At 35.2% G+C, this 27,235-nt stretch overlaps 2 protein-coding genes across 2 annotated transcripts; one reads left to right on the forward strand and one right to left on the reverse strand.

Annotated features, from left to right (window-relative positions):
* Positions 1–21,198: 21,198 nt before the first annotated feature.
* LOC112916033 (zona pellucida sperm-binding protein 2) lies at positions 21,199–23,386 on the reverse strand. Its single transcript, XM_025993505.2, has one exon. It carries the CDS (start codon positions 23,384–23,386, stop codon positions 21,239–21,241), a length of 2,148 nt encoding a protein of 715 aa, XP_025849290.2. The 3' UTR covers positions 21,199–21,238.
* Positions 23,387–23,473: 87 nt separating this feature from the next.
* LOC112916032 (small EDRK-rich factor 2-like) lies at positions 23,474–23,838 on the forward strand. The gene has a single exon (XM_072733649.1). The coding sequence runs from the start codon at positions 23,569–23,571 to the stop codon at positions 23,704–23,706; it is 138 nt and encodes a 45-aa protein (XP_072589750.1). The 5' UTR covers positions 23,474–23,568; the 3' UTR covers positions 23,707–23,838.
* The last annotated feature ends 3,397 nt before the right edge of the window (positions 23,839–27,235 follow it).

The following is a 27,235-nucleotide window of genomic DNA, read 5'->3' on the forward strand; positions in this document are numbered from 1 at the left end:
TTTGATGGTCTTTCCCCTTTCCTTATAGGCTTTCTTAAATTTCCTTTCTATCGTATACAAAGAAGACCCAAACAAACAAAGAAAAAAAGAACAAAGAAAAACATAAAAAAAGAACAAAGAAAAATATAATGAACATTAAATAAAGAAGATTAAAGGTGCTAAATTTTAAATGTAAAAAAATATGTATTAAGTCCTTTGAAGACTTTGGAATACTGGAAATTTGTTCTCAAAGCTATCAATATGGGAAACTGTTATGTGGGTTCTCATAAAGCACTTTATAAGCAAGTGTTTAAAAACAGATTGAAATAAGGAGTGCTGTTGGTATTTACATATTTTGGAATTCATTAACCAGAACACTAAATATGCCACACTGATAAAGGTCATCTACAGTCAGAGTGTATTGGCATGTACACACTGATATCCTTTGACACAAGTATAATAATACTAAAATAGAAAAATAATAATTATTATTTTGAGTGACCATTATATGCCAGAAAGCAATTCTAAGAACTTGATATATATTATAGTATTTGATTCTTTCAAATGGATTGTATTATGAAATGTATCATGCGTTTCAGTAACAACATATTATTACTATTATTGTTATTATTAACATCCGTAGGAATAAACTGTTTAGGGACTTTAGCTAAGAGGCATTGGTACACTGGAGAAAGATCTCCTTCAGTGTAGAGGTTGCACATAGCTTAACCTGGCTAATTCAATCAACATTTCACTAAAACACTTTAATTTGTGAGGCTTTCTGTGCTAGGAATTAAATGGGGATGCAGTATAATTTTCATGGCTCTTTCTCTTGAGGAGTTCATAAGATAGCCAATGTTACACAATGATTAAGATCACATTGTCAAACACTGGTTTGCTAAATGGGAGTGTCAAGTTATTTAACCCCTCAAAGCCCCATAAACTGTAAAATCAGGACATATAATTCAATACAAGGGGTTATATTGAGAATTCAATGACATTGTATAAATCTCAAAGGAAAGTTCCTGAAATGTAAAATGCTAGGTCTTTTTTTTTTTAAAGATCTGTTTATTTATTTATGATAGACCTAGAGAGAGAGGGGCAGAGGAGGAGGCAGAAGCAGGCTCTATGCTGGGAGCCCGACACGGGACTCCAGGATCATGCCCTGGACCAAAGGCAGGTGCTAAACTGCTGAGCCACTCAGGGATCCCAAATCCTAGGTCTTTAAGAAAGAGTAAGAATTGGAGCACCCAGGTGGCTCAGTTGGTTAAGTGTCTGCCTTTAGATCAAGTCATGAGCCTAGAGTCATGGGATCAAGCCCCATGTCAGACTCCCTGCTCAGCGGGCAGTCTGCCTCTCCTGCAACCCCTCACCTCACTCTTGTGCTTTCTCTCACTCTCTCTCTCTCTCTCTCAAACAAATAAATAAAATCTTAAAAGAAAAAAAATAGTAAGAATGAACTAGGCAATGGAAGGTGGGAAAAAAGGAAGACATTCCAGGAGATTAAACAAGTGTTGAATTGTGGAAGTATGTATATTCATGGAAAATGGAAATGTGTCTTGCATGGCTGTAAGGTAAGGTTGTATGCAGAAGATGGCCCAAAAGAGGCTGCTGGGGCTAGAATTTGAAGGCTCTGGATGCTATGTTAATGCATTAGGTGATGAGAAAATATCAAATCCTCAGGGCAGTCAAATGACTTGCCGATGTTTATATCTTAGGAAAAGAGTCATGCAAAAATTGTAATAGGGGGAAAAAAGTATAATGACAACCATATACTGGCATATACTGGAGAAAGGGAGACTGGTGGTCAGGAAAATTGAGAAGAAGGCTGAACTCTTAGGAATTGTAGGATTGAGGAAAGTGCCCAGATGTGAAAGTTATTTAGGACATAGCAGCCAGAGGATCTGCTAATCTTTTTTGAGAAGAGGGGTTAGAGTGGGAAGAGTCAGGGGAGACTCTGTGTTCTTAAATGTATATTTACTGATTAACTAGTGACATCACTGGCAGGAGACAGTAAAACAATAAAAGACAATAAAGAAGGGTATTTGAAGTAAAAAATAGTGTGGTCTTAAGTATTTCAAATTTGGGTGCCTAGAGAATATACATATATATACTATAATGTTTAGTGAAAATAGAGATGGAAACATAAATATGTAAGTTTTGAGCATGTATGTAATATTTGAGACTATGGGAGAAAGTGAATAAACCCAGCAAGAATATAGAGTGGAAGAAAAGAGTCAAAAATAGAACATTAGTCAATATCAACATTTTGGGGACAGAGAAAAATAATCCATACTGAAAAGGTTCTGAGAGCCAGGAAGTAGAGAAGCCAATGGAGAGGAGAATTTGAACAAAGAAAAAGTGGTCAATAATCACAAACAACACAAAAATTATCATATAAGATGAACAAAGAAAATAGAATATTGAATTATTCTACATTTAGGTGCCAAACATGTATCCTGATTAAGGAGGACAATGTTTATGAAATTTTTCACTGTAATGGAATTAGGAGCCTCCAGAGTTCATAATTTATGAGCAATACTCTTGCATTATTCTCATTCTCGTACATTTCATTTCCAAATGAAAAACTGCCTTCCAAATGAAAGTATGAATAAATATACAAGTGTTTTGATGCTCAAGGCAATGCTACATTCTAGAATTATGCACAATACTTCTGAATTCTGGTCATTTACTAAATTATCAAAAAAAATCAAACTGATAACACACAAAATATAATTTGAAATTGGTTAATGATATTTCTAAGGCCCAAAAGAAAATGTATCCAAACACTTTAATACTTTGTTGATGACCCATACCCTGCAGAAAAACAATAAGAGTTCAAAATTGCTTCTGTGATGAAAAAAAAAAACAAATTAGCACACAAATCTACCATATTAAAACCTTGGTGTTTAAAATTAGCTAATAAAAATGAAGGTAGCAATGGGAAATACAATATTGCATATGTATATGTGCACATATGTATAATGTAAAAGGAAGTGGTAAGTCATACATAGCAAAATGAAATCTGGTTGAACTATTAAATATGGGCTGGGGGCAGACATCATCAGACTTCCCAGTACCTATTCAACTTCTGCTATGTTGGACGAAGAACAAGTTGTACGGAAGGTAGCCAGCCCTGCCCCTCTGTTTTTCCTGCACCCTTTCACTTTCCCCAACACCCAACTGACTACCCAAAATTAGTTTAACAGTATTAAAAATTCTGCCCGCTGTCTTCTGGTGATTTGTGTTTGTGATTCTTCTTGTGACTGTGTTCTTATAATATTGTATTGAATATTTTCTCCTTCCTTCTTCTTCTCTTTCCCTCTCTCTCTCCTTTCTCTTCCCTTCTTCTCCATCCTGCTCCCTCCTATTTTCTCCTTCTCTCCCTCTCCTTTCCCTTCTTTCCTCTAGAACATCAGAGTCCAGGAGTCCACATGACCTCCCATCCATGAACTCCCTTACTCTGCTTATGCCTGAGGGCAAACCTTTGAATTACTTGTGATCACTGGATTTGCTGTGGTGTGTTTAGATGTGGATATCCTTAAAGAGTAGAGAGAGGCAAACCTAGGACTTGCCTAATCAAAAAGTAACAAATATCAATATTAAATATATTTTAAATAATTATACAGTTCCTTGTCTTGTATATATTAGAAATCTTCTGAAGCACTATTGTTTTGAAACATAGAAGTCTTTTATGTTTTCTTTTTTTCTTAGGTTAAGTTCTTATTTTTTTTTAATATTTTTTCAGCTAACATGGATGGACTCAAGTGTGTAGATAGAGTAATCATCTGGTACCTTTCATTTTTCAAGTCCATGTTATCAAGGATTAGACTTGTTTCTTTTTTTTTTTTTTAATCTTAGGAGGTTTCCATAACAAACAACTTGAAAGTCAATGTGAAACTAAGAGATAGCAAATAACTATATATTTCCCAGAAATTGAATCTGAGAGGTCCATATTCCATGGGCAGGTTTAAGGGAAGAATTTTGGATGATTTGGAAGCTATCATCTGCTTAGAAAAGATGACACTTAATAAAATTGTGTGTTCATGATATTTTATGGACTGTCACTTCTGCCTGAATAATCAACCACATATATAATGTTTCACAAGAAATGAATCTCATAGCCATTTGGAAGATAAAAAAATCAAAGGATGAGAAAAAATTCAATGACCTAATGAAACATATAAATAAATAAACACCTAGTGAAAATCCTCAGGTAGAAGAACACATTCAGTTCTAAAGAATATATTTATTTATACTAGCATAAATTCACCTATCAATTTATTTATTCTTTTTTTAAAATTTTTATTTATGATAGTCACAGAGAGAGAGAGAGAGAGAGGCAGAGACACAGGCAGAGGGAGAAGCAGGCTCCATGCAACGGGAGCCCGACGTGGGATTCGATCCCGGGTCTCCAGGATCACGCCCTGGGCCAAAGGCAGGCACTAAACCACTGTGCCACCCAGGGATCCCCTCAATATATTTATTCTTATGTCATCACAAACCAGATAAAATATAGCTGGGAATGTAAATAGCATACATCTGTTTCTCCAGGATCTGTGCAAAGGAAATTAATATGTTGAACCACTAGGAAAGCTATGATGGACATCAAAAAGAAAAATTACAGAGATATTTTTTCCAAAAGTAAACAATTAATCTAGTATGATTTCTGAAACCCGAAGAGAAAGGACAAACAGTCTTGTAATCATGTAGCATATTGCATTTGTATTCACCACTTTGGAAGGTCTTAGATTTGAATAGCTCACTTTCATGCAACTAAAATATTGACATTGACTGATTCCAGTCTGTGGATGTCCCCTTTTAGGCTCTGGAAAATCCTGAAAATGGGTAAATTTGGATACCTCTCCTTTAGGACCCCAGGGAAGAAGAGATAATATAAGCAGATGGCTGAATAAAAGTGCCTTAAAGAAGATCTTGGGAAATTTGTCTTCTGGGCAAACTCAGGCAACATCTGAACAGGAACAGCAATAAAAATTGCCTATGAACAATAGGAAGGTTGAAAGGTGTAGTGAAATAAACTACCCAATGATACAGAGGCACAGATATGAATAATCTGGGCAGGCATAGTGTCCCAAAGGGAATCTTTGTAGGTAATCTTTAAATAAATGGAGGATTTTAGGTAGAGTACCAAAGATTCATTTATCCATTCAGCATTATTTTACTTTTTTGTCTGCTTGTGCTGTAAGCGATTTAGACAGAGTAGAGAAAAAAGATCACTTACCACACCTCAGTGGTATTAAGCAATAACTAATCAAATAATTAATTTATTTTAGTTTTTCTAAAGAAAATGAAGGAAAAGGAGAGGGCTGATAGAAAGAACCAACCTAAAGTACTGAGCTACTTGCATTGCGGTGACAGGGTGGAAAAAACAAGGAGATGGATTTCTTTCTAATTCTAGGAGAGTCAGCTTACCATATGTAGTAGATGATACCTACATTTCCAAAGTCAAATAGAGTGTATAAGACTAGCAGCCATTTGAAAACTATAAAGAAATTGTGAGCATTATAGACAAGTTGTGTTAAGTCTGCTTAAGAGGAAAACAAGATAAAGGAGTTATTTCTCATTCCTATAGCTCAGTGAGCATTTTTAGGCATAGAGAGCCGTATCCATACAACATTTACAGAGAAATGTTAATCTCTTTTATTTATAGAGGACTTTGTGATTTAGATAATATGACCTATTTATTTGAGGGGAAGTTACTTACATAATTTAGATATCCTAGTTTGAGAAAATGCACCATCTTATTAGGGTTTCAAGTTACTAATTTGAAGGCTATGCTTATATGATATGTTTCTTTCTAGTACTGAAAGAAATGATTTAAAATGCAGGCAACTTTCTGTTTCTCTGCCTTGCAATTTTTCATAATATAAGATAATAGAAAGACATTAAATTGCCAGAACAATTATAAGACATTATATATATATATATATATATATATATATATATATATATATACACTCCCTCTCTCAAATCTATCAGCTCCCTTTCTGCAGAATTATAAAATTCAGAGTAAATAGGAAGAAAAGAGGTAAAATATTCTCCTGCCAGAAAAATGTGTCATTCTCTATTAAGTTATTGACTTATAATAGATAAATTCTTATTTCAGATATGCAACAGAAGGTTTGGAGGAGATGTCCCTCCAACCTCCTGAATTCCCAGCAAAAATAAACAATCAAACAATGCCTTTCAATATATATATATATATATATATATATATATATAGTACTTTTCTGATGAAGTCATAAAAACTGTATGTCTCCATGTTACCACCTGTATTTATTTCTATGAAAATATATCTTCTGCTCTATAAACACTTCCCAATTGGCCCCAGATCTTTAATGTTTAGATTCTTTTTCTTTTTCATGACTCATAGCAATTTCTATGGGTCTTTCACATGTTTGCATGTCTTTTAAGTGAGGATCTATTGCCCTTTCTTCTGGATGCTTTCCAAGAACGTTTATATATTGGATTGCCTTCAAAGACAGAGATAGTATCTACTTCAGAGGCAAAGGACAGGCATTATTACAAGCTCAGGTTTCCTGTCTTAAAATGTAACCTACTATGTGTTTAGGTATCACTTGGTCTTTTGACATCACTGAGTAGGGGATTGAAACTTCGGGAATCAATTAAAAAATACTGTTACTCGGGATCCCTGGGTGGCGCAGCGGTTTAGCGCCTGCCTTTGGCCCAGGGCGCGATCCTGGAGACCCGGGATCGAATCCCACATCGGGCTCCCGGTGCATGGAGCCTGCTTCTCCCTCTGCCTGTGTCTCTGCTTCTCTCTCTCTCTCTGTGTGACTATCATAAATAAATTAAAAAAAAATACTGTTACTCTGCCTGCTACTATCGCCCTTTATCTCTGAGCTAGTAGTTTTGAGTTGTCTACCAGCATCCATGGAAATGAGTCAGTATAAATTTTTAACTTGTAAACGAGGTGTAATGGCAGAACGCTTAATATTCTTGAAACGTATTCCTGGAAAAGTAGCTAAGGTTAAAATTATCTTTAATATTAAAGAGAAAAATTATATAACTTAGTAGCTGTTACATTGGGAGCTTGAGTTAATTAATCATGAGTATCTGAGTGCAAATAAAAATTAATTAAATATCTACTATAGGTCAAATGGAATACTCTTGTTATTTTTTATCAGAAGTATTGACCTATTATCCTTTATGCTCAGGTACCACAGATTTGTTGAGAAACAATGCTCTATAAGTTTCTGGTGCTTCTGAATATCTTACAATCAGAGATACTGACAGGTTTTCTTTATTTCTGACTTATCTTTTCAAATGTATTCAAATAGTAAAGCATTTTGTATAATACAGATAGTGTTTCCTGCTAAAGCAGAAGACATGTTTGTTTGCTCTCCAGTTTAATAAAAATAATGCCACCCATTGAGGCATTTTGCCTACAGCCATTATAAAAATCTAGAGTTCCTTATCTGTGACACAAACCCACTGTTTGTACATCTAACTGGGCCACTCCGCATCACCACCTGTCTTGAAGGGTAAGAGAAAGAAGTATAAACATGAAGCACATGTTACTTGCTGTGATGTGAGTAAAAAAGTCCTTTGACCCAAAAGACCCATGTTTTCTGTCAACATCTGTGAAACTGGCAGGATTACCTATTAGCTTGCCTGTGGGGCTAACTCTTAAAGTTCCACAGTTCTTGAAAGTTTTACGTACATTCTCACAGTTCTTAAAAGTTCTATGATTGAATCCATAATCAAGTTCTCAACTAAATAATTTTCTTACTAAGTTAGAATACTAATTGAAAGAAAATCATTCATTTCTAAGATAACTCTTATAGTTCATAATTAGCATCATATTCTCTACCTAATAACAGTTTAAGGCATAAAATCTAAATGTGATTCAAATAGGGAAAATTTATTTTTAAAAAAATCAGTTAAGTGTCTCTAAGATTAAGGATTAGGTAGGTTTATCTATTTGCCTTGTCTGATGAATTTAAATTCAACAGCCAGGATGAGCTGAAAACAATATAAGGATATAGGCTGTTCAATTTTAGTTACTGTAGTCTATTCCTCATATTTCTTTCTGCTTAAGAAGAAATTAATTATCCCTTCAATTGTTGAAGAGTTTTTGTTGTCAAACTAGCTATGGTTGATAGCAATTTCTCAACTGTATTTCCCCTAAATGCAATACTAACTCACTTCAAAGTAAGATAAACATTATTTTTTCCATAAGATTTACAATCATAAAAAATGTAAGGAATATATTACAATAAAGGAAAAATGTGTGGTAATCTCAGAACAACATTAAAAGGCAATGGCTTTCTAAAATTACATATTATAAGGAATATATACCACAAATACTCAATTACATGAACTTATTTTATGGAAAAAATACAAGCTTAGACTATGCTTCTGTTTAGAGTAACATTTTATGTTTTTCAGTTTTATTGCCATTGTGCCTAATAAATAATATTTCTTCAATATTGATGGAATCTTAAGTAGTCATCCAATTATAATTTAATTTAATTATAACTTAAACTCTTTCGATAGTGTATTTAAACTGTTTTGAAAATCTATTATAAATCTTCTTGAATATAATACTTAATGAAATGATCTTCACACACCACAAGAAAGATGTCATCAGTAAACAATAAAATAATGAAAAGAGTTTGACCTAATGTCAGACATGTTGAAAAATTGTTGCCAGTGAAAGAATTAGAGGATTTTGGAAAAAAAGTGCTGATGCTTCTAACATAACCCTCTATGAACCACACTGACGAGTTGCAAAATACAAAAAAATAAAAAAAATTCTGTAAATTCTCACTGAAGTCTTTTGGCATGATGTGGAGAGAAACATACAGAGTGGGTATGTTTTCCTTGTGATACGAAGTTGGAAGGAATTAGAGATTAGTGGAAAAAGCTATAGAAATAGTGAAAAAAGCTATAGAAATAGGTGAAAAGAAAGAACTTGGCTCTTACAGAACATGAATAATATATAAACATATATATTAATTAGAGAGAAGTAAGAGATGAGAGATAGATGATAGAAATAGATGATAAACAGATAGATAGATAGATAGATAGATAGATAGATAGATACATAGATGATAGAAAGAATCTATCTGTGTGTGTATAAAGGGACATCTAGAATGATAATCACTTGATATTTCCCAGTGGTGGGATTTTATTGGTTTTCAATTCTTCTTTATACATATCTATATTACTTCAATTATTTATATTGAGTAGGAATATCTTCACAAAAATAAATTATAATATTTCAAGAGAAAATAATTTACTATGTTAATTTTAACTATATTTTATTGTTATGTTTAATATTGCCTAAAGCAAGATTTGATTTCATACTTGAAAGATATTTTCTTAAATATCTGAAAACTGTTCCAATTTTACACAGTCAAATGGTACATAACATGTCAGAAATACTAGACCATTTAGCCACTTTCCATTTTAATCTTCATATTATAGATAGAAGTCAAGTGTGATACAAAAGGTATTGTATGTTTTTAAATATTCAAATGTAGCCTTTTGTCACTGATAACCTGATTTACACATGTTGAAAGTCAAAGTGCTGTTTGCTCAAGGATTCTAATATTGTTCTTAATTACATATAATGAGTACATTTCATAGTAATTAAATCTCAAAAAAACTTATTAAATCCCTAAAAAATATATACTATGTTTCACTTAACATTTTATCTGTAATTATTAAGTAGTAAAATTCAAAACACAAAAAAGCACTGTCATTCAAGATCCAATGTAATCCTATTATTAAAATGAGGGGATAAATTTAAAAGCGATTATACCATCACCTATAAATCCATATCTCAATTCATTAAATTACTTCCTGCAGGTCACTGACTTTCATTATACAACAAAAAAAAATTGAGTAGACTTTTTTTTATCATTTGTTATTTAACTCACAGCTTGAGATGTTTAAAGTCATTAAGAATAGTCAAGTGCATTGTATGAATTTTAATAAAATCGCCACAACTCATCCTTCCTTTGATGGTTGCTCCAGTACTGGAGTGTCATTCGTGCAAATAATAGAATGAAATGAAGAGACTAAATATTTATATTCAAAAGAAAGAAATTGTTAAGTCTTTTTTTTTTCATTTGGAGTGACTAATTTTGGAAATTACAAAGCTGTCTTTACTTGAACATACATGAAAAGTTGGGAAATCTCTTAGATATTAGCCAACTCTTTTCCATGCCCCAAAGGTACTCCCTGATAAAATGCCCTGTCTGCTGCTAGGATGAATATACGTCTGTCAATTACTGTTTGTCACATAACAAACCAGATGAAAGCTTATGGCTTAAAAGTGACTAATGCATTTAGCTCATTATTTGGGCTGGATTCAGCCGGGCAGTTCTGACCTCAGCAGCCTCCTTCATGCAATTGTAAGTCAGTTGTCTCTTGGATGGTATCATACAGATATTTTTGGTGACAGTGGCATTTGACCACACATGGTAGTATTAATTAGGGTTCTAAGGAAGAGAGAGGAAAGCCACAGACTCTAACCTCAGAACCATCACCCTGTCTCTTCTGGTGTGTTCTATTAGCAAAAGCAAGTCAAAACACTAATGCTAATTAAAAGGTTGAAGAGGGGCACCTGGGTGGCTCAGTCATTGAGGTTCTGCCTTTGACTCAGATCTTGATCCCGGGGTAATGGGTTTGAGTACTGCATCAGACTTCCCATTGGGAGCCTGACTCTACTTCTGCCTATGTCTCTGCCTCTGTCTGTGTCCCCAAGAATAAATAAAAATAAAATATTTTTTAGAAATAAAAGGTTGAAAAAACAGATTTAACCTCTTTAGAGAAAGAAATGAAAAGCACCCCCCTTAACTTTATGGAGGTATAAATGATATACAAAATGCTGAGCATATTTAATGTATACAATCTGATGAATTTGGACATACTGCATCCATCCAATTTACTATCATCACAAACAAGATTATAAACATATCCATCGCCTCCAAAAATTTGTTGCTTTTGTTATTGTGGCTATGAAAACAATTAACATGACACCTACAATCAACAAATTTTTAGGTGCACAACACTATATTAACTATAGGCATGTACCATGTATGTATTGTACAGCAGATATCTAGAATTTATTTATCTTGTATAAATAACTTTATACCCCCTGGATAATGACTCTCTACTTCCTCCCTTCCCATCCTCTAGCAACCACCATTCTATTTTCTGCTTCTATAAGTTTAACTACTTTACATACCTCATATAAGTGGAATTATTATTATGTTTGTCCTTCTGTGACTAACATTTCACTTAGCATAGTGTCTTCCAGGTCCTTTCATGTTCTTGCAAATGGTAGAATTTCTTTTTTTTTTAAAGATTTTATTTTTATTCATGACAGAGAGAGAGAGAGAGGCAGAGACACAGGCAGAGGGAGAAGCAGGCTCCATGCAGGGAGCCTGACACGGGACTCGATCCCAGGTCTCCAGGATCACACCCCAGGCTGAAGGTGGCACTAAACCGCTGGGCCACCAGGGCTGTCCTAGAATTTCTTTTTAAGGCTTAATAATATTCACTGTATGTATATACTACATATTCTTTGTCTGTTTGCCTTTGATAGAAATTTCAGTTGTTTCTATACTTTGGCTATTGTGAATCACATTGATATGAGCACGAGAGCTTTTGAGGCTCTGATTTCAATTGTTTTGAATATATACCTATACAAAAAAATTGTAACCATTTTTTTCTTTCCAAATCAATCCAATGATGGTACATAAGATGGGAAATTATTATAGTGAGATTTCGCCTTATAATTACTTTGTGTTCACATAATTGTAATTACTTACATTTATCAATTTGATGTCACATATGTTTATCTACAAGGGAGAAATTATTAATGTTTCCATGGCAGTTTCAGTGTTTTATAAAAAATTTTAACACTTTTGTGCTCGTATTTTTTTTCTCTGTGTGTGTGTGTGTGTGTGTTTGCGGTGTGTGTGTGTGCATGTTGGTGTTGGTAAAGGAGAAAATGAAATGTAGAGAATAGGAAAATCACATTCTAGACACTAAGTATATCATTAAAGACTTATATGTCATTGGTATTTTAGGGGAAAACTTGCACCATAGTGGCTTCACATTGTTCACATAGGCCACACAAGAGAAGTCTGAACAACAGCTTTTCTGGCCCTTGGAGGAACACCTTGTCATCCTTCTGGAACATCCTCCTATAGAGGGCTTATGAGAAGCTGCTCTGAGGCCTATTTCTACTCATCTCCTTATATTCCCTGGGAGGCTGTCATGACTCAGTTGCTTAGCATCTCCCAGGTCAGGTTCTTTTTTTTTTTTTCATCTCCTAGGTTCTAATGAGGTCTGAGGCTTTCTGCTCAGACCCTTAGGGTATATCTGCAGTCTATAAACACTTCCTAAAATGTCTTAAACTTGCATTATATTATCACCAAGGGCATTGTATTTCAGTTCCACCCTTTCAGAGTGTGAACAATAAACAGTGAGTTGTCTCCTTTTGCTACTCCTCCTTTTGTTGAATATGTAAATAAACTGAGTCTAAAAGTGACTTGCTGTATTTTACTGGCTAAATTTGCCTGTCAGGAGTTGGCCAGGCCTGTTGCTGTGTGCTTGACAGGGACATATTTAGAAATATGGCTGCAGCCATACTCACTTGGCTTCCCTCTTCTTACTTTTGCTGTACTTTCTACATCAGAAAACTCTGAAAACTACAGTATTTCTCCCTAACCACGTTAGATAGCACACTATATTGAACTTCCAAGAAAGTAATTGGCTTGGTTTCCAGAGCCCTGAGTCTTGACAGGGACGAATCCCACAGGGATCGTTTGAAACCACAGGATCAACACTATCTTACCCAGCTTTTCAAAAAAAAATTTTTCCCATCAACTATGAATCAATATCATAATAAGAAAGTTAAACCTCAATGTTATTCTCCTGGATGTGATGTGATCTCTGCATCCTTCTCAGTGGCAAGGAGAAATCTTTTGTTTTGTGGTAACAGTAGTCATCTGAGTCTGAGGCTGCTGGGTGCTAGCCAGAAAACTTAGTTGCCATTCTTGAAGTCTTGGGTGTAAACAGTGCTGAATTTGAAATCTGAGAGCCTCTAATGTGTGGACACAGATCATTCCCCATCTGGCACTCACTATGAGGGTAAAAGGTAGCCTCTGTCAATCGTGTGGTGATAAGCTTCTTTTGTTTTCCAAGCATTTTGAAATTGGGTGTTACTTTTAAAATGTTCCAATTTTATCTTTTTTTAAAGATTTTATCTATTTATTCATGAGAGAGAGAGGGAGGAAGAAATAGGCTCCATGCAGGGAGCCCAATGTGGGACTCGATCTCAGGACTCCAGGATCACGCCCTGGGCCAAAGACAGGCACTAAACCACTGAGCCACCAAGGGATCCCCAAAATGTTCCAATTTTAAAATGAGATTTTGATGGGAATAAATGCATTTCCATGAAATGCTGTTGGTTTACACACCCTCCATGGAATTAGCATCATGGTTATTATGGCAAAGTCTAAATCAAGGATATGTATTCTTAGTAACCTTTTAAAAATACATCCATTCTCTAAATACCACTTGGTTTGTTTTCCTTCATTTGATTTTTTTAATATATCTTTAGTATTTAAAAAATGGTCATAGGTGTACAGCGTGCTTGAACAGGCTGGACTGTTTTGAGAAAAAATTTATTGACAATTTCATATTTATTTTTGAAGTAAATTTCTTACTATTCTACCTTGCTATATCTAGCATATAGATACTTGAAAATATCCAGACCTTTCATTGCATCAAAAAAGCCCACAAATATTTGATAGAACATTAATATTCTTTACTAATGTAAGAACTCAGGGTGTAACATAAGTTGACTTATTTTCCAGAATAAAATATGTTCACTTTCTAAGAATTGTGAAGAATATCGTGTTTCTTATATATTTATATTTAACATACTGTGCCTAAAGATCACAAGCTGATGTATTAAATTATTTTAAATGACAAATTAGGATATGATTAACCACAGTGAGCAGAAAAGTGCAGTTGAATATTCATATACAGAAATTGTCTTCAAATCTGTCAGCTTTGTTTTCCTTTCAGAAAAAGCAGTGATTTTTGACAGGTGTGAATTGCAGCAATGATACAATTTCTCTCAGAACATTTAAATTGATTTTTAAACAAAAGTGATCCATCTTTATTTTTAAATGAATGCATTTTTGTATTCTAGGCTAGCACTGAGATTTTATCCCAGGGAATAATTTTGTGAAAAGAAAATGTGTCATTTGATAATTTAAATGCATATAGTCAAATTCTAATGAGTAAATGCAATGCCATGCATGTGGAGACATTTTTCAAGAATAATGAGCACTTACCCATTACATCTGAAGTATCTAGGCATTTCTAAACAGTTTTGTGATTGTAGATGGTTTTTAATCTTAAAAGGAAGTATGAACCCTTCTAAATATAACTGTAAACAGTTTTTATAAATGTTTACTTCTATACTTTTTTACTATTTTAAGGATATTTTCCCTCCTTCTATATTTCCATTTTAAATGCCAAATTCACTCCTTAGAATTTATACTGAAGACATATGAAGGGGCTCAGATTTCCAATTGCCTATTGAATTGTCTCAAGGCTAATTAAATACTTCAAAAAATATAAGAAAATAAAGAGACTACAGTTTGGATATTTTTATGATTTATGTTTACTTTATATTTTTTACATTGTTAAGAGCACTCTTTAAGCTCTTAGGACATAATGTGATATGCTGCTGCCACTTTATTTACATTTCCATGTGGTTTTGCTGTAACACACTTTTATACTGTTAGTTTTTTGACAATTGTATCTAAAATCTAATATTTATCCATATTACCAATAAACTATGAGTATTTTTGGGGGGGGAGAAATTCTTCTTTGTGATTCTATAAACCTAGAAGTTAACATAAGAAATGAATATTATTTATTAAAGGTACAGAGCTGATGGAAAAATATGCTCAAAACATTGAATCTGAGTATTTCTTCACAAACCTTTGAAATATGGCACGACAAAGAAGCTTATGAATGATTTTGGATGTCAAACACATCCTCAACTATTCTATCAGGGCCCTCATAACCAAACTATTTAACTTCTTGGCATAATTCTTAGAGTTCAACAGAGAAAAATTAGAACTGGAAGGAAAAAAAATTACTTAACTCAAAAATATAATTCAGATCTGCAGTGAATCATTATTCTTAATCTAGGGAATCAACCATGAGTTAGAAAGAAGCTGTTCTTTCCACAAATCTGAAAAAATAAAATGTACATAAGATAAAAGGTCTCAAATTGAGCACTGCACAGATCTGGGGTATTATATCTTACACTATGACTTTTCAAACAATTGTTTATTTAAACAGATTAGGAATTTCAGAAAATAAAGTAAAGTAAGGTGAAATAAAATCAGGAATTGATGACTTCTCATTTCCATTTGGCCTTATGCTCAGTTCATAAGCCAACAAATTTGTGGCCAACTTTACTTTAGCATTAAGATTCTAACAATGTCTTAGATTCCATTCTGTTATCTATGTTTAAAGTCCCACTTGAAATCCAAGTCAGAAAATGATTGGAATCCAATGTCATACTCTGTAATTATCATAACCTAGACAAAATTTGAAGAGTCAAAAAGACCTTTTTAAAAATAATTCAATCTAAGAACAAACACAGAAAAAAAACTAAGGAATGGAATAACATTTAGCTATTTAGAGAAATAATTATTTAAAACTCAGACATTATTCTGTATATTAGAATATATAGAAATATGAACTAATTAAATACCTATGCATGAAAGAGTAAATCTCTGAACAGCTATCATGACATAGTTGAATATTTATTAGCTCTTTGGAATAGAATTCCCTAACTTAGATATAAGTAAAGTAACAGTAATAGTTAACATGTAAATATTAGTTTATGTGATAGAAGCTACATCTTTTACATAATATATTACTTCATTTTATTCTCAAATGAACCCTATAAGGCAAATATTACTGTTATCTCCATAAATATAAAGAAATTAAAGCATAGAAATATTAAATAAATTACTTAAGAGCCAGGATTTCAACTCAGGAAGTCTACATCATAAAGTAGGTAATGGAAAGAATGGGCCATATTAAATCAATAATATTTGTGCACACACACACAAGTTGTGCAAATATAAAATCAATTTATATTGGTGCACCTGGGTGGCTCAGTAGGTTAAGCAACTGCCTTCAGCTATGGTCATGATCTGTGGGTCTTGGGATCAAGGCCCCCCTCAGTGGGGAAGGAGTCTATTACTCCCCCTCCCTCTGCTGATCCCTGATGTTTACACATTCTATCAAATAAATGTTAAAAAAATTTTAAAGAAAATTATTAACATATGTATTGTATAGTAATTCAAACATTCGACTGTCACCAATATAGTTGACTTGTTACTTGGATCATCTTTCCCGTTAAAAAAATTGACCTAGGACATTGTATTTTAAATAAAAATTAAAATTAAAAGTTAAAAGTAGTGCACTATTGGAGCATCTGGTTCTTCTTAGTCAGAAGAGCATGTAGCTGTTGATCTTAGGGTTGTGAGTTTGAGCCCCACATTCGGTGTAGAGATTACTAAAAAGAATAATAAACAAAAATAATAATGTTTTAAAAATAACAAAAAATAAAAATAAATAAAAGTAATACACTATAATCTCAGTAAATCACAGCAAACTAAGATGATAAATGGAGACCTAAATGAGCTTCCAACATTACAGCATCTGACAAATTAAGTAAATGTTAGCAAAAACTGTATAGCCTTGTGGGACTTAGAGTACAGAGGACAAGTTCTAGCACATGTCTCAAGTGGGAGATATTACTAAGAGATGGACACAAAGAACTGCACACTCTGTGGAAATATGAATTACAAAGAGAAAGAAAGAGAAAACTTGCTTAGTTGAAAACTTTGGTGCTGAAAAAAAGGGAAAGGAAGAAGGAAAGAAAAAAGGAAGGAAGGAAGTCAGTCTAGCACTCATGTGACTTGTAGTGTAAATTCTTTTTTTTTAAATGTTTTATTCATTCATGAGAGATACAGAGAAAGAGGCAGAGACATAGGCAGAGAGAGAAGCAGGCTCCCCTTGGGGATCCTGATGCAAGACTCAATCCCAGGACCCCAGGAACACCACCTGATCACACAGGTGCCCCTGTAGCTTAAATTCTTATGCCTCAGTAATTTGTAAATTCTTAAACCCAGTTAAAAATGACTCCCAAATGACTACAGATTCAAGCAGTTAGCTATTAAGCACAAAATCACTTAAGAAGAACACATTTTTTAGGACCCAAAAGATTATGATGGATAAGTTTCTAAAGAAAATGAGAAGTTCAACTAAATATTTAAAGAAACAAGCTATATAATAGATGAAAGGTAGTAGAAACAACTGAAAATTCTTCAAATATTAGAATTCTAATACAGAGATAAAAATACGTATACCCAAGAAATATAGATTTGAAAAGATGAGTAAAGATAAACAGATTATTAAAAAGTCAAAGACTGAAATAGAATATAAAACAAGAAAATAAATGTTTCATTTAACTTTTAATAGTATATTGGGCACCACTAGATATAGAATTAGTGAAGTGTAAGATAAGTCTAGAAAAGTGATGACATATGGTGTAGAGATACAACAAAACAAGAGAGGAAAGGGAAAAAACAGTTTATATGTGAAAAGGTAGCTGACTTCTCATAAAGAAGAGGAGAAGTCAGGAGACAGAAAAATGATACATCTAATCAATTAAGAAAATAAAATGGCTGCTAAATCAGAATCTTTGATCTAGTAAATGTGCTGATCTAGAAAGAGGACACTGTAAAGACATTTACAAACCAAACAAGAAACAATTTATCACCAGCAGATTGTCGTTAAAGGAAATTTTAATGAAAGTGTTTAAGGCAGGGGATCCCTGGGTGGCGCAGTGGTTTGGCACCTGCCTTTGGCCCAGGGCGCGATCCTGGAGACCCGGGATCGAATCCCACATCAGGCTCCCGGTGCATGGAGCCTGCTTCTCCCTCTGCCTGTGTCTCTGCCTCTCTCTCTTTCTCTCTGTATGACTATCATAAATAAATAAAATTTAAAAAAAATTAAAAAAAAAAAAAGAAAGTGTTTAAGGCAGTAAAAAAAATGAAGATCAAATGAGTAAATATTTGGATGTATCTATATAAACTAGATAATATAAAAAATAAGGTCCTTTATTTAGGGTTTTAAAAGGTATGTAAAATACCAAAAATGATGACAAGTATGAGGATAATTTATGGAATTAAATTATTCTAAGGTGTTAATGTTGGTCAGGAATAGTTAGGGTAGTATATTATATTTTGCTAAGTTTCATGACTAGAGGTGTATGGTTGGTATAGGAGAGGGCTGGAAAGGCAAGCAGATGACAAAGAAAAAATTTGTAGTATTCTTGGGATCAACATTGTGTTTTTGGATTTTACGTTTAAATCAATAAGAAGCCACTTAGCAAGCTTCTGTGTGGAAAATAAGTTGGGGAGAATGACAGCAAATGCAGAAAGAATGGAAATTGATCCCTTATATGGGAGAAATGATGAAGAAAAATAAATAACTACTAGATAAAAATGACAAGATTGGTTGATTGATTGGTTGTATAAGAAAGGTGAAAACAAGAATGACTTGGGCTTTATCATATTAAAAGTAAATATGTAGCTTCCAGTTTGGCTCCTGTATAGTTAGAGCTTGAAGTCATCATTCTTGTACTACAAGTAAACAGGTGGACAAACGGGAATCAATGACTTTTCTTGGACCTCTCGGGGAACTGAAGTCAATGGCAAAACCATCACCTAGGAATTTGGAAAGAGAGGCAAATATAGTGAATCACGGTCAAAATGTGCATACCAGGAGCAGAGGCCACCAGAACTACAAACTAGTCAAGACACTGTAACAATACCTACAGAGGAACAAGGATAAGAATTACATTGATTTCTGTTCAGAAATCAAATAAACAGGAAGCAAGTGAAGTAAAATATCTAAAACATTGAAAGACAAGGCATCAAACTAAAATTCTATATCCATCAGAATTGACTTTCAAAACTGAAGTGTAAATAAAATAATTTCTCACACAAACCAAAAATAAGAGATTCATCATTAGTAGACCTATACTCTATGAAACAATAAAAAACAACAAAAAAAAAAGTTAACAAAGAAGGAAAATGATACAGTTTGGAAATTCAGATTTACATAAAGAAAGAAAGATCATCAAAGAAGGAGTAAATTAAGATATTTTATTTTACTTATTATAATTAATCTAGTAGCTAATTGCTCAAAATAATAACAACAATGATGTATTTGATGGTTATACTCTATTGATTAATAAAACAAATAACAGCAATGTTATAAAGGGGTGAGTGGAAGAATTGGTAATTACACTCTATTATAAGGTACCTATACTACCCGTGAAGAAGTCTCACGTGAGATTAAAAAATGTTTTTAAATGAATAGGAAAATGCAACTTATCAAAAATCTGTGTAATGCAGCAAAAGCAGTATTTATTGGACTTATTGAATTTAATAAATATAAATGAAGAAATTTCTAAAATAAATAATCCAAACTTCCAACTTAGGAACCTAGTAAAAGAAGAGCAACTTGAGTTTAAGATGAGCAGGAAAAAAAAGTGCCATAAATGTACTAACTTTTATGGAAAGGGTGAGTTGAATGACTACCAAAACTCACAGGAGGAGAAATAGATCTTCTGAATAAACCTGTAACTATTAAAGAAATTGAAACAATAGTTACTCGCCTTCTTAAAATGGAATCACCAAGCTGAGATGGTTTCATTGGTAAATTCTACCAAACATTCAGGGAAGAAATAACAGTTCTTTATAGTCTCTTCCAGAGAATAGAAGCAGAAGGAAATCTCCCTAATTCATTCAATAGTATCAAAAATACCCTCATACTAACACCAGGTAAGACATTGTAAGAAAAGAAAACTGGAGACTAATATCTCTTATGAATTTAGATGCAAATATCTCCAGCTATAAAAAGAAATTAAATCCAAGTAGGCATAAAATAGTTGTGCACTGTGACCAGTTGATATTTATTCCAGGTATACAAGGGCAACTTAACATTTGAAAATCAATCAAAGTGATCTACTGTACCAATGGGCTAAAAAAAAAAAAAAAAATCAGAACGATAGATGGAAAAAAAGTCTTGGAAAAGAATCCACACTCATTCACAATTAACACAGCTAGAAATAGGGAGAACTGCTTTAACTTGATAAACGTATCTATAAAAATTCTACAGCTAACATCATACTTAATGGTGAGAAATTGGATGCTTTTTCCCTAAGACCAGGAACAACAAACACAAAGGTGTTCCCTCTTACTACTCCTACTCAACATTGTACTGGAAGCAATTACTAGTGCCATAAGACACAAAGGTATGCATTTCAGAAAGGAAGAAATAAGACTGCCTTTGACTGTCTACATGGAAAAATCCCAAGGAATCAATAAAAACAAAAAATAAAAGCAAAAACAAAAGCCTCCAAAACCAAAAATGAAAGTCCTGGAATAAAGATATAATAGAACTAGGTTGCAGGATACAAGGTTAATAAATAAAAGTTAATTGCTTTCCCATATACCAACAATGAACAGTTGGAATTTGAAGTTAAACATGTGGCACCATGTAGAATAGTGCCAAATATCTAAACACTTATAAATGTATAAATGTATAACAAATGTGCATATAAGTATTATATAATTCATATAATATTTATGTGTGGAAAAATATAAAACTCTAGCAAGGAGTCAAAGAGGAACTGAATAAATGGAGAGATATTCATGGATTGGAAGACATAATATTGATAATGTGTCAGTTTTTTTCCTATTTGATCTCACCACAATAAAAATAAGAATTCCAGCAGGCTATTTTGTGGGTATCAGTAAGTGATTCTAAAGTTTATAGGGAAGGACAAAAGACCTGAAATAACCAGGACAATTATGAAGCAGAACAAAATTGGAGAACTTTAAAACTTATAAAGCTACAGTAATCAAGACAGTATGGACTGGTGAAGGAATAGACATACAAATCAATGCAGCAGAATAGAGAACTGAGAAATAGGCTCACACATATACTCAACCAATCTTTGACAAAGGAGCAAAGGTGAATCGATGGAGAAGTGATGATATTTTTAACAAATGGTCCTAGAACAATGCCTGGGTGGCATTTTTTTTTTTACTTTAACAAACACTTTATTTGAAAATCCTTAGTGATTTAACACCATGGTTCTTTTCTTACGCAGGTAGATGATGAGACCTAGAGCAGCCACAAGGCCTGCTAAGGCAGCCACAGCCACTACAGTTTTAAAAGCAACATATCCAGCAGCCCTGTGCCCTTTTGAGTCCACACCATCTCTGAGTGAAGAGCTGTCTGCCAACAGGAGGATGGGTCCCGGGAGACTTACTCTCATCTTCTCTTCTTCAGTACTGTCTGTGGCTCGCCTGTGCCTGGATGATATAGGGCAAGTCACAGAACACAGAGGGGAGTCAGGAGACAGTCGACTGCAGATTAATGCGGTGCAGTGGAAGTAGACCAGGCTAGAAAGCACTTGGGCCTCTGATATAAAGGCAAAGGTCTTCACATCAAACCTCTGATAGTGAGTAGGGTAGGTCACAGAGGAGCCAACTGGATGGAAGGTGGTTCTGTAGTTGTCCAGATTGTATTCACAGCCATCCATGACAATATTCCACTGGGGGAGTGAGGCTGGGTCCATGGTGGGTGTTGCCCAGCAATCATCTAAGACCAGCTTGATGTTGGGGTCAGCCCTATTTAGGACTTTCACTTCCAGGTAAATTGGTTGGCGGAGGTATCTCACCACAGGATATTCCTTATCCCCATAGGGTCGCAAATAGGATTTATCTGGGTAGGTTTGCAGGATTAAGGCAAGTGGACCAGGCCTCACTGAGGCCACGGGAGGAGGAAGACTTTGGACATTGGTATTTATCAGCAGGTCATCTCTGCTGTAATGGCACTTCACAGTCATTCTGAATTCACTATCTCTGGAAATTGTGCTTGGAGGGAGATCTGTCCAGAGAGCATGTATTTCATTTTCATAGATGACTGTGTCACCTTTGAACTTAAGTCTTGTTCCACATCCATTTAGGGGGATGTGAAACAGTGTCAACCCTTGTGATGGAGCCTTGAAAGTAGGTTGGCAGGAGGAGTCTCCCACTCTGAGGGTATCCAAGTTTAGAGCTGGTTTTGTTTGGTGGCTGTAGACCTTGACATCCATAAACCCATCCTGGGTACACAGGTCACCTGTAACTATAGTAACTGGTGGCTCACAAACAAACTCAGGATAAACCACTGTGGAAACCGTGTCCCGTTCAAAGGCAAAGGTCAGCTTGAGTGATGCTAAGTAGAACTGATAGGGTAGGCATTTTTCAGAGGAGTTCATTTTGAGAAGAGATTTGCTGAAGTGTAATCTCAAGCCGTTTAATTCTTCTTTATCAATCCCATGGTTGTGCAGCTGGCTTACAGCAAAGTTCCTGTTTTCAAATCTCACAGACTGTAGCTTCCCAGGAAACTCTGGTATGGTGAGGGTCATGTGTGTGGCATTACAGGTCACGGGATCTGACATACAAAGTACTCGTGTTGTTAAGATGATCTTCTGCCCAGGAGATGTGTGTATAAGCTTCAGAGGCACTGTGTAGAGGTGACTGTTACCTTGCATGTAGTGAGTGACTCCAGTGGCATTGAATGACACTTGGACACTGAGCCTGTGGCTATCAAACAGGAAATTATATCCTTGTATCAAGGCCTCCCGAAGAGTCAGGTTTTGAGCTTTTGCATCATCAACCTCCATCATCCATTTCCCACCACTGGGATTCGTATTTTCATCAGCCATGCCAGGAATAATGTTAAAGGTAAAAGACATGGAATCTTTTGTGCAGATTGTGGATCCTGCATGCTCACGGGTTTCTTCTGTTTGCATAACTGGACAGCTGATCTGATACATGAAAGCCTTATGTCTTGAAGCAGCATTGTTGTCCGTGAGTCTGATGGCCATCTGATGCTGGCCAAGTACTCTCCTGCTACAGGTCTCATATGGGGCCTTCAGGGTGAGCTTTTCTGGGTCCAGGATAGAAGTACAGTTCAACAATTCAAAACTAAATGGATCCACCACAGATGCATGCCATTTTTTGGTGCCAAGATCACTTGGAAATTCCATTGTCATTCTATTTTCATGGCAAATGACAGTACCTGGGAAGATGGGATTCACCAACTGCATAACACCTACTGAGTTCACTGAAGTCACAAGGATGAAGAATAAAGAAAGTGACCTGTAGGTGCTCCAATCTGCACTAAACCAGTTTGAGGGACTCCCACCATCTCCTTTCTGTTTGCATGCCATGGCCAAACGTGGCCTGGCACCAAATCAGCCAGGTGGGTGGGTAGACACCCACCTAGACGCTTGGAGAGGGGAGCGGGGCCTGCAACGTGGGACAGAACGAGGGGACGCAACGGAGGCAGGCGGGAGCCGCTGCGGTCGCCGTGACCCGCGGTAACCAGCGCGAGCTCGCCCGCCAGAAGAATATGAAAAAGCAGAGCGACTCGGTTAAGGGAAAGCGCCGAGACGACGGGCTTTCTGCTGCCGCCCGCAAGCAGAGCGACTCGGAGATCATGCAGCAGAAGCAGAAAAAGGCAAACGAGAAGAAGGAGGAGCCCAAGTAGCTTTGTGGCTTCGTGTCCAAGCCTCTTGCCCTTCGCCTGTGTGCCTGGAGCCAGTCCCACCACGCTCGCGTTTCCTCCTGTAGTGCTCACAGGTCCCAGCACCGATGGCATTCCCTTTGCCCTGAGTCTGCAGCGGGTCCCTTTTGTGCTTCCTTCCCCTCAGGTAGCCCCTCTCCCCCTGGGCCACGCCTGGGGGTGAGGGGGTTACCACTTCCCAGTGTTTTTTATTCCTGTGGGGCTCACCCCAAAGTATTAAAAGTAGCTTTGTAATTTCAAAAAAAAAAAAAAAGAAAGAAAAAAAAAGAAAGGATCCCTGGGTGGCGCAGCGGTTTGGCGCCTGCCTTTGGCCCAGGGCGCGATCCTGGAGACCCGGGATCGAATCCCACATCGGGCTCCCGGTGCATGGAGCCTGCTTCTCCCTCTGCCTATGTCTCTGCCTCTCTCTCTCTCTCTCTGTGTGACTATCATAAATAAATGCAAAGTCTGAACAAACACATCACCAGTGGTGATATACAGATGACAACTAAATAAATGAAGTTATGATCAACATATTTTGTCAATAGGAAATAGCAAATTAAAACAATGAAATACTACTACACACCTGTTAGAGTAGCTGAAATCCAAAAATCTGACTCTGCCAAATACTGGTGAGGATGTGAGGCAACGGGGACAATAAATGAAATCATTCATTGCTTGTGGGAATGTGACATGTCCCAGTCACTTTGAAAAACATTCTGGCAGCCTTTTTTCAAAGCCAAACTTAGCGTAACCATGTGATCCAATAATCATGCTCATATTTATCTATTTAATTTGAAAACCTATGTTCATACAAAAATCAGAATACAAATACTTACAGAACTTTTATCTATAATTTACAAAAACTGAAAACTGGAAAACCTGGGTGGCTCAGCAGTAAGCGTCTGCTTTTGGCTCAGCCATGGTCCCGGAGTCCCAGGATCAATTCCCACATTGGGCTTCCTGCATGGAGCTTGCTTCTCCCTTTGCCTATGTCTCTCTCTCTCTCTCTCTCTTTCTCTTTCTCTCTCTCTGTCTTTCATGAGTAAATAAATAAGTGAAATCTTAAAAAAAACTCTGAAAACAACCAGGAAGTCCTTCAATGACTGAATTAATAAGCTCTGTTATATGCCTATAATGAAATGTTATTGGGCAATAAAATGTATCTATCAAAGTGTGAAAAAGCATACAGGAAACTTCAATGCATATTAATAAGTGAGAGAAGCCAGTATTAAAATGTCGCCTATCATATAATTATGATATATGACGTTCTGGGGAACACAAAGATATAAATACAGTAAAATGATCAGTGGTGAGCAATATGAACAACTCATGTTTAGGTTAATATAGACACAATGGTTACATATAGAAGTATTTATAGATGTGAGTACAAATACATTAGTATTAACATGTATATTTTTGCTCTGTTAGCTGAGAGCCTAAAGCAAATGATGTCCTACTATCCATTAGTATGCCTAGTGTCCTCAACTTGGTTTCTAATACCATGTTCTAATCAAAGAAAGCTGGATCCTTGGAGAAATAGCAGTTTTTAAGACTGAGACACGTATGAAAGGGGAAATATACAAGATGAGTTTGGAGCATCTGGTAGTGTTGAAAAGTAAGAAAAGTCATAATTTTTTAAATACATTCATTGAACTCTTCCAAAACAGCACAAAATCCAACTGAAAGAGTTCCCAATGGTAGAAAAACAGAAGAGGAATATTTGAGCAATAAGATAAAACAATTTTTAAGTGGTAGTGGATTATAATCTAAAATATAAAATAAACATCTATGAGTTCAACCTGATATATAAATAATTGGATAAGTTAATATGTAGAGAAAAGAGACAAATTTCCCATGCAGAATAATTCCACATAATGTATGTAGTTACTAAACCCTAAAAGAGGGGCACATAATTTTCCATTCTTTTGGTGTGGACTGTACATAGTGACTTTTTTCCAAGGTGTACAGTAATGAAAGAGGGAAATACTATTAACTTTACTAGGGTGAAACCTGATGAACACTGCCTGTGTAGATGACCAGGGCCAACTTCAACATTCATAAATCATGTTGATAATATACACACCTGATGTGATGCAGTGAAAATGACATTCACCTTTGCATTCTACTTCCAGTAAATGATAACCCCAGTTTTAGCATGAGAAAAACATGCCAATAGTAGGACATTCTACAAATACCTGACTAGTATTTCTCAAAACTCACAACGTCATCAAAAACAAAGGAAGTGCATCATGGTACCTGCCATAGACCATGTTGCCTGAAGAGACAGAGCCATGACAACCAAATATATGTTATCTAGGATGGGACCCTGACTTTTTAAAATTACATTAGGTACAAAGTAAGAAAATTAAAGAAAACATGGATTCAGTTCATAATAAAATAACAATTTTGATCATTAATTGTAACAAATGCATTATACCAGTATAAGATGTCAATAACAGTAGAAACTGTGAGTCCCAGATACATGAAAGTGTCTGTGCTATCCCCTCAGTTCTGCAAATTAAAAAAAAAAGACCAATAAGGTACAGTCTAATAAAAATAATGAAAGCAGATATAGTCTGTGAGGATCAGATGAGAGTAAGTAGGAAAAAGAGCTTGGAATATTACAAAGCCCCATATAAAGGCATATAATTCCCTGTTTTAAGATAGTAATTTTCAGGGATGCCTGGGTGGCTCAGCAGTTGAGCATCTGCCTTTTGCTCAGGGGATGATCCTGGTCCAGGGATCGAGTCCTGTATTGGGCTCCCTGAAAGGAACCTGATTCTCCTTCTGTCTATCTCTCTGCCTGTCTCTGTGTGTCTCTCATAAATAAAATATATTTTTTTAAAAAGATAGTAATTTTCACTTGCTTATGATTTAACATGTGTGTTAAAATGGGGTTTCTTGAAATTTGCTCCCTGCATTAGTGGAGTTATAACTAAATTAGATTTAATTGTTTAAAGAAGGGAGAATATGTATCCTAGAATTCTCCCACAGTATCCATATTGGTCCAAAATTATTTGACCGTTATAATTGCAAACATAATTATTTGAAACTTACTTGGGAAAAGGAGGTTTATCTTTTAAAATAAGCTAATTAGGGCAGCCCGGATGGCTCAGCAGGTTAGTGCTGCCTTCAGCCCAGGGCATGATACTGGAAACCTGGGATCGAGTCTCACGTTGGGCTCCCTGCATGGAGCCTGCTTCTCCCTCTGCCTGTGTCTCTGACTCTCTCTCTCTCTCTCTTTCTCTGTGTGTGTCTCTCATGAATAAATAAATACAATCTTTTTAAAAAATAAAGGAGAAATAGTCAAAATGTCTTTAAAAAATAAAATAAAAAATAAAAATAAGCTAATTAGCTAATTAGCTAAAAGACTGCTTTTATAATTTCTTGCCCACAAGCAAAATGTTAGTTTAATAAAATTGAAATAGACTTGGCATGTACTCTTGCTAATTTTCCTTTCCAACAGTGCTTTTAATCAATAATATAATGTTCAGAATTCAAAGCTACTTTT

The sequence above is a fragment of the Vulpes vulpes genome, chromosome 13, assembly GCF_048418805.1.
Source record: "Vulpes vulpes isolate BD-2025 chromosome 13, VulVul3, whole genome shotgun sequence".
NCBI classification, from domain to species: Eukaryota; Metazoa; Chordata; class Mammalia; order Carnivora; family Canidae; genus Vulpes; species Vulpes vulpes.